This window comes from Argentina silus, assembly GCF_951799395.1.
Source record: "Argentina silus genome assembly, chromosome: 13".
Taxonomy (NCBI): domain Eukaryota; kingdom Metazoa; phylum Chordata; class Actinopteri; order Argentiniformes; family Argentinidae; genus Argentina; species Argentina silus.
The window spans coordinates 10,846,635-10,861,141 of record NC_139667.1 but is presented as its reverse complement, the minus strand read 5'-3'; the positions used below and the strand labels follow the sequence as shown (position 1 = coordinate 10,861,141).

The 14,507-nt window shown below is 47.9% G+C and overlaps 1 protein-coding gene across 1 annotated transcript in view; it reads right to left on the bottom strand.

Moving 5' to 3' along the window:
• Positions 1 to 14,507, bottom strand: part of LOC310814107 (connector enhancer of kinase suppressor of ras 3-like) — a 48,630-nt gene that overhangs the window by 19,213 nt on the left and 14,910 nt on the right. The window contains exons 3-9 of the mRNA XM_083683376.1: positions 8,699 to 8,901; positions 7,521 to 7,608; positions 3,558 to 3,599; positions 2,263 to 2,382; positions 1,970 to 2,029; positions 897 to 965; positions 347 to 493 (exon numbers count right to left, since the gene is read on the bottom strand). Of these exons, the coding sequence (XP_083539502.1) occupies positions 347 to 493; positions 897 to 965; positions 1,970 to 2,029; positions 2,263 to 2,382; positions 3,558 to 3,599; positions 7,521 to 7,608; positions 8,699 to 8,901 (729 nt within the window). The remainder of the gene's footprint in view (positions 1 to 346; positions 494 to 896; positions 966 to 1,969; positions 2,030 to 2,262; positions 2,383 to 3,557; positions 3,600 to 7,520; positions 7,609 to 8,698; positions 8,902 to 14,507) is intronic.

Sequence of the window (14,507 nt, the reverse complement as noted above, 5' to 3'; positions counted from 1 at the left end):
AGACATTGGCACCCTCCCTTCAAGGAGATCCCATCTCTGCGGAGTCAGAGGCCGCTGACTGCCAGCGCCATTCACTAAGCCTGAGTGACATCATCATAAGTGTTGTTGTTTTGTTCTGGCTGCCAGTACTGAATGAAGAACAGTTCTGCATTGTTCTCTCTGCGATAGCCCTCTCTGGGTGGTTTCTATACATGCCCAAGCCTGCTACACTCAATCTGGCCCAACTCCCTCTGAATCTATATTTGACAGTAGGTCGGTGATATGAACAATTGCGACAATAATGCTGCCTTAGTTAGAGTTGGAACATTGACAGTGGAAGATGAAGGGGTTTAGCGCGGAGGTGCACCTGTGCCATGGGAGGCTTCCAGCGCATGTTCTTGAGGGGGGCGGGAGTGAAGCCCGTGGAGCCGGTGGGCCTCTTCTTCAGGAGCAGCATCACGCCTTTGGGGTCCTCCCTCAGCTTGCCCACCAGGTTCTTCAGCTGCCAACCCACCTGGAACAACACACACAGCACAGAGAGGGGGTCTCAGTCTCTGTGGTATATCATTGACCATCGGAACTATGAGGTCATCAGAAAGCGACAACAGGAAGTTAAGAGTAGAGTGAGCCAGAGGAATCCTACAGTGGTTGTAGAAACACAGCGGAATATGTCAAGGGATCGACTTTAAGGGACTGACCTAAAGAACAAGCACGTAACAGATTTTGTGCCTACAAATCTCCCATTCAGGAAACAAAGTCTGAGTTGGGTTCAGGACTGAAGTCAAAATTTGGATAAAGGTTACTAAAGAGGCTTGGCATACCAGTGGATTTCAACAAGGTGACGGGGAGTTACGTATGTTACAGGTGTTAAGTACCGGTGTTAGAACAGGTGTCAGAGGGAACAGGTGCTCACTCACCACAGTTTGCTGGTTGACCTGAATCACTTCATCACCCGCGTGGATCTTATGTGTCATGTCGGCTGGAGACTGAAAACACAGCAGCGAAAGGAGAGAAAGAGAGAGAAAGAGAGAGAGAGAAGTGGATTAGAACACAAACCTTAGAACACAAACCTTAGAACACCATCTTTATCTCATATTAGCTCCTAGATCATTCCTCCTTTATCTGTGTATGATTTGTTGTTGTCTTCGTCACAGGTGTTCAACAACAGACCTGCTTAATCAACCACAGAAAAAAAAAAGATACATTTGACACAATTCTGACAAAACACAAACAACCTCTTTATGAATGGGCGGTCGAATTATGCGTGCCAGTGTCAAATGGATTAATGACTCACAATTTTAACAAGGGCTTGATTCACGATTAACGCCTGAAGGCGTGAGAATCAGACTGCACTAGCTCTGCTCCCATATTAGTCACACTGCTTCACTGAGGGAAGAGGAGGTTTTATTTGCAGTTGGAAGTTTATTATTGTGATTCTCAATGGATGACGAAGGTGGGAACAACAACTATATTATTGATGCTAATATTCACCACCTAAACCCTTTTCTTCTTCTCCCTGTGCTTGATGAGGAGCATGTTTAGCCTGGTATCCTAGCCCCTGACCACCCTCAGAAATGGAGGACGAGGGGGATGAGGAGGGGTGGGTTTGAGGATGGAAGAAATACTGCTCAAAGGCCACCGTTAGCTGTCCCTCCTCCCCCTCAGAGCGTGGCACAAACCAACTAGTGTTGGTGCATCCTGCATAACATTACAGTTGCTATACCAACAGGATTGATATAGAAAAATGAGAAGCTTCAACAAAACAGAAACATAGTATCAGTGCTGAGAGACAAGTCGGCTAACCATACAAGTGGGGCTCTGTGATCGCAAAATGTTACGGTTAATGATTTGTAAAAATGCTCATTTGGACCAAATTAAGTTCAACTGTTTTGCTCAGAGGTGTTTTTCTGAACGGATAATTCCATTCCTGGACTGAAAATAGGGAAATGGTAGTTCAGTAAGATCTACTCTGTGTGGCTGCCATACTTACATGTTCTGTGGTGCCTGTGATGACATGAAGACCATCATAGGTAGATTTGATGTACATACCCTGAGGAAATACCAACATGAACAACATTGAGAAAACAACAAACTCTTCTCATTCTTATTGAAGGGCAAAAATAAGTACAGTGTACATGAGAAAATCAAGATAACGTGTAATTATTATGGTTGAGTCATTCTGTAAGCATTCTTAACCTTTAAACTTGTGAGACAGAGCAAGCTAGCAACAAAGTATTTGTTTGAGGTTAGAATGGGGGGAAAAAAACTCCCAGCAATCCTCACCAGTCCCTCCCCAGGCTTGATGTTGGTGAGCTGGACTTCATCCAAGCAAGCTGATTGGCTCATCAAGGGGTCAGAGGTCGTTCTCACGGTCTGGTCACAGATGCTGTTCAGAACCTTGGACTGCAACGTCAAAAGGAGGGCAACAGTTTCAGTTACTCAGAAAAGCCAAACAAACGAAAGAATGAAAACAAAACAATCATCTTGTGAACCCTCTCGCCTCTTAGCGACTCCGTGTCCTTTCCTTCAGCGATGGCTGTGATTACTCAGTAACCCCCGGCAATTGAATGTCCCATCATGTGACTGCTTGATAGTCTATCTAACGCCTGTCACAGAACAAGTGTTATTTCCGTGACTGTGTGTCGGGCGGCGGGAGAGGGGTGGGCTGCACTTGTGTGACAAGTGTGTCACTCTGGTGTAATTATCACACCCCCAGGGAAGAGGAGGGGGTGAGGGGGGATGGGGGGCGAGGCGAGGGGGGGGGGGGTCATTACAGTGTCATTAACTGGTTCTCCAGCTTCAAAACACAGTACTGAGAACAGGAGGGAGAGGCCCCCCCATCTCCCTGCTGTCCCCCCTCCTCCCCCACTTCCCTCAACAGATCATTAAGGACAATCTCAACACTTTGTCATCATTAGTGGGGGCATTTTCTGGTGACGTTTGCAGAAGAAAGAGCCTTTTCTTCTCAGGCAAGTAACAAGCCTCAAGCCTCACAGATGCACGCATGCACACGTTAAACCAACCTTATTTGGGAGATCATTTAGTTTTCTGCTGACTAGTCAGTACAGAAACAAACCCCTTGGACAGGAATACGAGGCAAACAAAGATCACCAAGGTACAGTCCTAGTGGTGCTCTTCAAGAATAGAACGCATTTAGGCTCCACATAAGGTTCTACGGGGGGGGAGCGAGACACAGAGACAGACAGAAAAAGAGAGAATAAAGCAGAGAGAGGGGCCCATCTATTGTAGAGGGCTGCAACTGGGTTCACTGAGGGTGTCTGCGAGGGAGGAAGTCCAGTGTCAGCTCTAGCAGTCTGGAGAGTGTCAGCGACAGGAAACGCTGATTGATGGCGAGGAGGGGGCGTATCAGAGACGCCTCTTCCACCGGAGGGGCTACGCTCCTGTCTGCAGCATTAACTAACGGAGACAGTGCTGAAAGCATGTCACACAACCTCTGTGTAAAAGATAGCCCATACAGCCAAACCTTCAAACAGATCTTTCCAGCGCTCCTATAGGAAGTCATTCTGTAGTTTACATGAGAAGGGGGAAAAAAGAGGGAGAGAGAGAGATGTACTTACAACTTCCAGTATCTTTTCCTCCATCTCGTAAACAGTGAAGTCCTGTAACGAGAGAAGAGACTAATGTTAGATATGCTGCTTCTTCACCAGGCAGGAAGAGGTTCTCTTACCGCAGGACAGTAAATAAAAACAAAGTATAGGGGTAGGGTAAATATTATGTCATCAGAGACCCAGATATAGGACTGAGGGAGATGGAGGAGAGCCACAAATAAACAGTTTTTACATTCAAATTGCATCTGTATGTAAACTCACAGGACAATATAATTGAATAATGTAGTGTGGGGTTACAGTAAACTATAGGGGCGTGTACATAAAGGCGCTGTGCACATAGAGACACAACCTTGAGTCAAGGGCGCAAAGCGGTGGCCGTCATTTTAGGAACTACATATTCCAACTACCCAAACTATCCAAAAACCCTCATTCAAATGACAGCATTTTTGTTTACTACATAGGAATGTAACAGTGAGACTTCTGGAGAACCTAACACTGAACACCACTTGGGTTTCCATGCATTTGACAGGGAAGCGGGTTAGCCCCTGTAGAAACAGGCAAGACCCAGTAGCAGTTGTGACTTGCTCCGAGGGAACAGAGAGGCCGGGGACATCCTACTACAGTCACTGCAGTGTCAGCTGAGACCAGCCCCTCTAGCCTGGCCCTCTCCCAGGGTCCCCCAGCCTTCTCAGACTGCACCTGGGCCTGACTAGGCTCACAGCTGAGGAAACAGCCTCATCTCACAGCTGGAGGACTGGGGGGGGGTCCCATCATTGGTGAAAGGGCCCCTGGTTAGGGGGTGGTCAGAGGAGGCCACTGTTGGTGTGAGCCCCCCCCCCCCCCCCCTGCCTGGCTATAGCATGGCTTGTATGCCGAGAATGTCCACAAGGCACCCATAAGTCACCGGTGAAATACTTTATCCAATAATGTGACATTATACAGTATACAAACTTGTGAAAAACGTCTACTCTTTGTTTGTGTGGGATCTGTGACACACTTGCTGAATACTTAGGGATTTAAAGAAATGGAAGAAGACCTACTGTACATCATTTAGATCTGGCAGTAAACATTGTCATTTGGAATTGTCAGACAACATTCTGTAATAAACAGTTTCATTACGGTTAGGTATTGTCTCGACTTTTGGCTTAATTGTGAAGTAGTATGGATGTAAATTAAAGAATGGTGTCGTGTGTAGACATGTGCTGTCCACAAAGGCAGTTCTGTTGCTCTTAGTATATCGCAGACAACGTGGGGGACAACCAAACATTTCCATATTCCCCTACCTTGCACATTCCAGTGGCCCAGGGGGAGGAGCATCTGTGTGCAAATGCACTTGTCTTGTCAGCCCATTGTAGTGTTTGCATTGACAAGATTTGGCCAGCTTATCTGTGCTTTCACTACGATTACGGGGTGACATTTACAAGAAAAGCCTGTAAAGAACTGCAATATGTTCTTCTTTGAGAAACCAAATCTCACGTATAAGTAAACAGCATTTCGGTTTGACAAGAGACAAAGAGCCAGGATAAACATGGAGGGAAGACCAATAAGCAAAGAAGACCAACGCAGGTCTCAAATTTCATTTTTGGTACCAAAACATAATGTTTTCCCTTCAATTACTTTCCAAAAGGGAGCCAAGGACATGTGGCGGTTTTGGAAGGAATTTGGCATGACTTCCTTCACACAACCAGCACATATTTTGCATTAAATAGGTCTATATTTAGATGACAACATTGCGCTAAAATTCATGCCACAATGGTTATGCCAAAAATACACGTTTAGAAGGTTTGAGATTGCTAAATGTTTACGAAACAACATCAGAATAGGCCACAGACTTGCTTTGCGCCAAAACTGTGCCAAACTTCTCCTGCCGACAGAATCACATGCACAGACTGTTTTTCCTCAAATAGAAGCAAATAACGAGGAAACAATATCTTTGACAGATAATCCCTGAAAAATCTATCTGTGGAATCCAAATGATTCCCACATCTCTGTCAACGACAAAAACGAGGCTTCTTAATACGAGCCAGATCGAAACTAAGAACAGAAGGGAGAGATTGTTCCCCTGGAAAAATTCCCCTGGATATACTGAACCCTCATGCCATGGACGTGATCCCTCTGCAGGCGTGGATCAGATGACTCCTCTAGACGGCTCTGCTTTGCCTTTGATCTGGCAACCGGAGAGTATTTGTCCAGCCGAGCGAAGAAGTGGCAGAGAGGGAAGAGTGCTGGCACAACATCCTGACATGCAGCCATTTATACAGCTGGGGCAGATAGGACTGATGCTGGGGCAGATAGGACTGATGCTGAGGCTGAAGATCTTTGGAGCAGATATCCAAAACACCATGTGACGGGAGGAACCTGGCTTGCTAGACTTCCCGCTTCCCGGTACAATATGTTCACCCCATCAAAGCGCATTATGTGGGGCCTAGTTTGAGAGCCTTTATTTTGGAAGACTGAGAACAACTTCCCACCTCACGGGTCAACTGACATGGGCGGCGAATTCACAGTTTTATGGCTGAATTCCATTGTGTTTGTATACATGGGCTTCATTCAGGCGGAACACATAAATTATCAGAGTTAAAAGCCCTGTTCCTGACTGAAGTTCATCAACGGGCAGCGTGACCTCACTAGGTCCTCCCACCGCATAAACCTAATGACTGTGATACTCCCCCACATTCTTGCCCCTTCATCAATCAAGTACACCACAGGAAAGTTGGAAAACCAATGGGAGTTAGTGGCTGTCTAAAGCCTATGTGAGACATAATAGTGTTTGAGAGGATCGGAGCTAATAGGCTTCTTGTCTGTCTGTGACAGGTTAAGATTGAGCCACTGTAAGTGGACTGGTGAGGTATTACCTTGGGTCTCTTACACAGCTGAGTGCCATGGGGGGTGGCAAGGGAGAGGGGTTGTGAGTGTGTGTGTGGGGGGGGGGGGGGGTGTCTGACTGCTACATCCAGGCTAATCTGCTGCAGGCACCAACAACAGCACAAGGCTCACTCACATTACACACAAAAACCCTTCACTTCAAACGCTGTCGTGGGAAATTTACACCCCCACCTCTCCCTCCACAGTCAGGGTGAGACCCGGCACTGTAAATCACAGGGGCGTTGAAATCCCAGACATCGGCGAGGCAATCGGCACTCTGGGAAAGGAATTTACTCAATGCAATAACCCTACAAAAACGCCACCTGTAGGTTCGACGGCTACTTTCACTGCTGGTGTAAAATGTAAAACCAATGGTTGGAGACTCTTTGGGGGGAAACACAACTGTGACAAATAAACTAGGCTCCGTGGTCATATTTCAGGTCTTTCCCTCAGCCCTTTTTGTTTTCCTCTAGCTGACACACACCTATAACCAGTTTGGATCACAACCTGGAAATTTTAATTCTTATAAATATAATAAAAATAGACCCTTAACAGTTGGCCAAATCAAACACACATTTAAAACTGGGGAGCATAATTGCTGATTTGCTGCTTTTAAGGTGAGGTAAGTATCCGTAGTGTATATCTGGCAGTGGAGGAGACCACCTCCTCTACAGCGAATGAATCCTGAGCAGGATGTACACACAGACGGCCCGGCCTCCCGCTGTGAACATCTTGCAGGAGCGAAACGGGAACCACATGGCCAGGGGAATAATAACGCCGCCTGCGGAATGTTGGCAGATGCTTTTTAAAAGAGCTCCAGAGGTTTTTTTATGAAACTGTAAACGCAGAGCCTGCGATTGCCGTTAAACAGCCCCCTCAGTCGGAGGTCTCCTCATTAGCTAACCTGAGGTATAAATAAATAAAAAGAAACAAAACAAAACATCCAACAGACTACACTGTGTTGAGCCTGCTACTCTAGCTTCAGGGCTTGTGTCATGACGAACCCTCCTCCTCTACCTAATCCTACATGTGTATGCCCTTAGGCCAGTCTGCCTTGAGTGGATTGGTACATGACACGTGTGCTGGTGAGCAAACGAGCATGCAGACCTGTTGAACTGTGGTGGTGAGATCCAGGCACAGCTGAATGATCTTGTTCTTGGTGGCGGTGAAGTCACTGATCCCCGTCAGGGGCGTCCTGCAAGGGAAAGAGAAAGAAAGAGAGAGAGAAAGGGAGAGGGAGAGAGAGAGGGGGGGGAGAGACAGCCGTTTTAGTGTGACGACTGTACACAGCACATTTCTCGTCTCCCACACAGTATATCTACCTGTCAAAGGAGTTGAATAAGGGGGTAAACCTCACAGAGGGACAACAAAGTGACATGATGTTGCCTCTAGCTAGTACAGGGAGCAACACAATAGGGCTGGTGGACCTGGCTGGCTCTGACTGCCGTTTGTCTAGGCTAAGAGACTCTGTGGTCACAAACACAGTGGTTGGAACAGAGGGTGACACCATAATGGCGCCCTTCCCTACTTTCCTCCCCTCCCCTTCCCTACTTTCCTCTCCTCTCAAAAACACACTTCTGAACTCCAAAACACAGCTCCCAATCGTTATCCCCTAAACTGCTGTGTATCCCCCAAATATGTACAGAGAACTCATCGTATTACACTTGATTTTGAGGCGAACCTCAGAAAAACATTTAAGTCGTTTCAACTGCTAGGTCAACATTGGGAAAGTATCAGGGTAGTATATGAATCTCAGAAGTATAGAACGTAACGATTCTTGATGATGGATTCTTGAACCCTCATCTGGTTATTCTCTGTATAACGACTAGACAGAGGTATTGAGGAAACCAACTAGACTGTATCCAATGTCTTTCACATGTCCTTGAACCGTTTCTAGAAGGCTCTCTTGGGGGCGAGGAGCTGTGTTTTTGCTATAGCCTGTAACATCTAAAGGGAAACCAATGCCTGTCATCTGTTAGCGTTAGTATACGCCAACAGTCAAGAGAGGTGATTCAGTGAGGTAATGGCTCCTATGTGTAGGAAATGCTAACATTACAGCTAACCCAAATTGTAGTCCAGGGGCTTGAATGCATTCAACAGAAGTTCAGACCATCATATTTTGTGGCTGCCTTGAAAACCTAACACAGTAATCTGTTCTCAATGACTTACCTAAATAAAAAGGTTAAATAAAACAACTATCATATTATATACAAAGACTACAGAGACTGAGAGTGGCTATTGTCAGGGGCGGGGGGGACAGAATGTACTGGGAGGGGACTCCTCACCTGTCGAGCCAGGCCAGGAGGCTCTTGGCGGCTCCGATGAGGTCCACCACCGAGGTGAGGAAGTCGTTGGGGGGCTTGCGAGAGGTGCTGCCGTCGTAGGCGGGGCTCTTCCTGCGGTCCGACGTGGACATGTGCAGGCTGTTAGTGGCCGCTCGCATCCTCACCACCAGGTTCTTCAGGTTGTCTGTCTCCACTCCGTAGTTCTGAGAGAAGGAGAGAAAGAACGGGATTGTGAGATACGCTGTAGAAATAAGGAGTGTGAATGACGAAGGAGAGAGTTAGAGAGAGAGACAAAGGAATGAGAGAGATGAGAGTGAGAGAGATAAAGGAGTGTGAGAGACAAATGGGTGAGAGAGAGTGAGTGAGACAAAGGGTAAGAGAGACAAATGGGTGAGAGAGAGTGAGTGAGACAAAGGGTAAGAGAGACAAAGGAGTGAGAGAGTGTGAGAGGGAGAGGGTGAGGAAGGGAGAGGGAGAGAGAGAGAGAGAGAGAGAGAGAGAGAGAGCGTGCATGCGTGCGCATCTGGTATAACAACAGATCTGTCAATCAATGCCATAAAATCACAAGCCTGGTTGGAGCTGCTTTTCCAGCTTTTGACAGCTCTCGGATCTAATTCCCTGGAAAACATGTTGTTTCCTGTAGAGTAATCGTCCGTTATTAACGTCAACGTGCTTTGACACGCATATGATTTTCAAGGCTGTGTGTCTGTCTGTGCACCTTTGGGGTGAAGTTAGCCCTTCATTCACCAGGTGTGGGCCTAGCCCTCGGGAGGGCGTGCTCGCCACATCACCTGACTCCAACCCTGGCAACGTTCGCATTCCTGGGCCAGGCCGGTTTTCCGACTCACGCATTCCTCGTCATTTTACGGCCGACCCGTGACACGCACAGAAGGGCTTAGCTGGGCTGTGACTTCCCGGTCACGAGGTGTTGACACTGAGTCTGTACGGTAGGCTCTAGCAGCACGGAGAGAGGCGCGTCTGAGTGGATCAGGACTCGTCGTAGATTGACTAGGACATGGTTGGTCTGTTTAATTCTGCCTGGCTTCCTCTCTCCCTCCCAGGAGAGCTGCTGCTGTACAAAGCCATTAGCCAAATGACTGAGTGACACACCCAAGTCGGTGTTCACCTCGACTGACAGGCTGTACTGACACTTCAGATCAGGGGCAGACTGGGACAACAGAATGGCCCTGGACTTTCAGCCAACAGGGGGGAGGGGGAGGGGGAATACGCGAAAGGGGGAATGGACCAATGGGCCTGCCATGCCGGGGGAGATGGAGTAGTGGGCTGAGTTGCTCATTTTGGGTTGCGTTGCTCACCGGCCCAGCAGCCCAGAGATCCACCGGCCCCACAGCCCATGGATCACCGGGCCACGGTGAATTCTCCCGGTGCTTCAGATGGTCAGTCCGCCACTGCTTCAGATGCTTCACAATGTATGGCCCAGTACAGTATGCCCTAGATGGCCTTGCCTCCGAGTACAGAGATACTTCTCTTATGCACTCGCTTAACTAGTCTTCACAGTTTTATTATGACAAACTGTCGGCATTCCATTTCGAGCATACTCAGGAGCCACACAAAGCCTTGGCTGTCAAACCACAGAGCTACATTAAGTCATATGGTAGCTTTATCACCTAAGGGACTGTACATGTCCACATAGCTGGGCTGACCTTGCAGAGCATGGGGAATTACCACAGCTCTGGTACTGGTCAGATACGTCAGGTCTGTAATTCTCTCATCAACTATCCTGTCCGTCATGACGTCAGCTGCCTGCTCTGGTTAGTGTAGCATCGTATTATAAAAAAAAACACTCCCATGTTCTTCAGGCCAAGGAAATAAGAAGGGGAGCTTAATTTTAGCAGCTAATCCTAGCAACTCACGCACACTCTCTACTTTTAAATATCGCGGAAAGAATGCGTTTGGGACCCGAGCGCTAGTAAAGGGAGAGGAGAGAGGGGGGGGATTGCCTTCGCCTAACTCCTGTTCTGGCAAATCTCAGCTAACAGAGTGTTGCATCGCTGCCAGCCTCTCTGCCCTGAGTGTGTGGCACGCTAAAGGCTAAACACGCTAGAGCAGGCGGGGAGGTTAAAATAGCCTGCGCTTGGCCTACTACACCCCACAGAGGAAATCTGCAAGTGATCAGTAGCTAACTTCATTCAGCTGCCTTTTTATATCAAAAAGGATTTACTTGGACACTATATAGTACTTAATCCTCGAAGTCCTCCCCAGTGGAGCATTTGGACTGTAGCCGCATATGGGCAAGCTCAGAACACTTCTCCTCAATGTCAGTTGAGAAATCTAATGTCCAGGTACCCCATTCAGAGGTCCGCTGAGCCTCTAATGACGTTATGAGGAAGTTAATAAACCATATGCAGATTCATCCCCAAGAGAAGGAATGGGCAGGAGAGGAGATATAAAAGGTGCCTCTGAATACTTCAGACTTTACACACACTTTTCCACAGAGATCGCACAACGGTTTCCGTTGAACCAAAACAGCAACAGTGGGGTATGGACACTTAGTCGTCGAGAGCCGGTGAAGATCAAACGCCTCTCCTGGCGTTGGCGTCAGTGGACTCATCACACACAGACAGATACACAGTCCAGACACTGACTGGTCCACAGATGTCCCAACACCTCTCTGTCCCACAGCTCAACCAGAGAACATAGGACTGAAGTCAATGTTTCCAATCAAATTCACTTCATTTCAATGTTGTTTTATAGCTCCTGCTGATTTTGAGTTAGCATCAAGTAGGTTGAGAGGAGACTGTTTCTAAGCAAGATCAGCTTGGGCCCAGAGAAAGGGGCCTGTTCTGTACCTTGGTATGGAGAAGTGTCCACAGGAGAAGTGGGGTAGGGCTATCACAACACAGAGCTTCCTACCACTCACCGCAGGGGTTGAGAGAGCTGTACACGTCACCTGACACAACTGGAGGAACAAGGCCCCAAGATGGGCGTTCCCACACCTCTCTCCGCCAGAGGCAGGGGGGTGTCTCCTGATCTGTCAATCATACAGGTGGGGGCCACATCTGTTTCCTGCTCCTGATATAGGGTTAGGCTCTCCTGAGATAGAGTCTGGTAGGTTCTGCCTGGGGATAGAGCCACCAGTAAAAGACACACACCCCCACACACACTTCTCCAGCTCCTCACAGCTTGGCCTCTTCAGCTTTAATATCTATTCCATGGCTGTGTGAGACAATGGGGGGGGGGGGGGGGGAGCAGACCACTGGGGTTAGGAAAAAAAACACAGGTGTAAAGTTACAAGATGGACTCTGCAGAAGTCATCATGGTTTTGGGAGTCCCAGTATGATTAATTAAAATGTTCCTCCTCCGCCTCCAGAGAGCAGTTTGCTCTGATGGCTTTTGCCTGGTGAGAAATACTATACATCAGGCAGTTATGGATTCTGCTTATGGATTCTGGATTCTGAGGTAAAATGAACTAGTGCAATGATAACATAGGTTAATACAAAGACTAGAGACTAGGTTCATTCCTTCACTGTTCAATCTATGGAGACAATGACGCTGTTATGAGAGTGGTTATGAGATCCAAAGCGATGTGTTGATGGTAAATTGAACTCTACAATGCAGCAAATCAAACAAATTGATTGTCTTTGACCCGATTCTCTGTAAACACCCAAGGGCAATGCATGGGACCATCACATGGTCATCTAGCCTGCGACATCATGCCCTGTGGACATGATATCCACTCAAAGGGTTACATCACAAGACCGTTGTATGACCGCTACTAGATGAAACGTTTGATCCCAAAGGATACAGAGAGGGTGGGGGGGGGGGGGGGGGGGGGGGGTGACAGAGTGCATGAGAGAGAGAAGGGGGGTCTGGTGTTTGTCAGCTGCATGTTTCCCTTTCAGAAGCAGTGACCTTTCCTCAGTTACATCTAATTGAAACGAGGGGCTAGCTTCCTACCGCAGGGGCGGGGGTGGGGGTGGGGGAGAGAGAGAGCAACAGCGAGAGACCTCTCTAGTCTTAAAAAGGAAACCCCTAACGGACAAACTCATTTACCCAAGGATCCTCAATCAGAGGTGTGAGGAGCATTTCCTGTGCCACCGACAGCCCAGAGTTCCAAGCCCAGGGTTGTGTGTGTGTGTGTTTGTGAGAGACTAAACATCCTCCCTAAATGACATAAACCCCCCCCCCCCCCAAAAAAAAAGACCCCAGCACTGGGAAGATTTATTAAACATAACAAACACACGCTGGGGGAACATGAGGGAACACAGGCCCAAATTTATGAAGCCCATCAAGAAAAAACAATTTGAAGCCTCGCTAAAATCGCTCAGCTTTTGGGGCGAGCAGAAATCTGGGCCCAATTACAGTGACCGTAAAGGAGAGGATGTTGGACCCTAGGATGTGCAGTACGGTACACAAGGTATGACACATAGATTTATCAAAGCATTAAACATCCTCCTAGCCTCTCAGCCCTCTGACAACTGATACCATGTGGTGCCTGGGGCTTATCTGTTCAAGCTGTTATCACGCAACACAATCTCTACTTCAGAGAGAGAGAGAGAGAGAGAGAGAGAGAGAGAGAGAGTGTGTCCATTGGAACAGTTCTGGAGGGTGATTGCTGATACAGTTCACCATCACTCACAACGGTCAGGCAGAGAGAGAGAGACAGAGACAGAGGAAAAGGAAGGGAGAGAGAGAGACAGATATGGAAGGAGACAGCGACAGAAAGAGGGGGTGGGGGGGTCACTAGATCCAACTCTTAGGCCGGCACAGGCCTTAATGCCCTTTGAATGACAGTCTGGCAGCTGCCTTGCAGAAGGTTCTCGTTGTGTTCCAAGTTGACATAGGATCGCCGCTCCACACCCGACTCCCAACATCAGCAGAACAACCAGGATCAGATGTGAGGGGCAGGACCCGTTGTTGGCGTCTCACCACAGACCAGCCAGCACACACACACACAGTACTGTACCCACAACACCCTGCCAAACCACTCCAGACCCCTCAGACATGTAGGTGGTGGTCCGTCGGCTGCCAAATGACATCTGTTTGCGTGCACACACACGTGTTGGCAAACTTACTTTCTTCACAACAGAATACTGGATCAGGAACTGGATTCAGGTTGATCTGAAATGGATTTTTCGCTTTTCCATAACATGATATAGGAGGAATTTAAAACAGAGAAAAGTCATTAATGCAAGGCTTTTTAAAGCGGCATAAGGACTTCACCAAAAAAATGCTGACACTGATCAAAACGGGAGACTGCAATCTGGGACTTTATGAGACAGGAAGTGATAAAACTCCAAATCAGTCCCATCTGTTAGAGAACCTGGTTCTGTTTGAGCTGAAGCATGGTCTTACTCTTCCTCTCTCTCTTTCTCTCCCCCTTTCTCTCTGAGCTTGGGTTAAAGCACTGTCGATCGTAAATCATCTCCTGGCAGTTCTTATGACAGACGGCTGGTGGCCCGGTCAGATCCCAGCCCAGCTAGAGGGCTGGACAGTTGCCTTCCCATGAGCCTCTGGGGTGAGAAATAGAGGGCCGAGGCCAGGAGTGCAGTGGGAACGTAACAGCTGACCTGACAGTTCTCTCTGTGTGTGTGTGTGTGTGTGAGTGTGTGAGTGTGAGTGTGCGAGAGGCAGTGAGAGAATGAAAGAAAGAGAGAGAGAGAGAGAGAGAGAGAGACACATTTCTTCATTCCTCTCTCCAGTACATGTCCTGTCAGACAGGTCTAACTGATGTTCTTTCCTAACTGGCCACTACTGTTGTAATCATCAGCTCACACCTCAGCCCTGAGGCCCCTACAGCCTGGGTGAAGAGCCTGCTCTCCCATCTCCATCTCTGGAGTGCAACGGA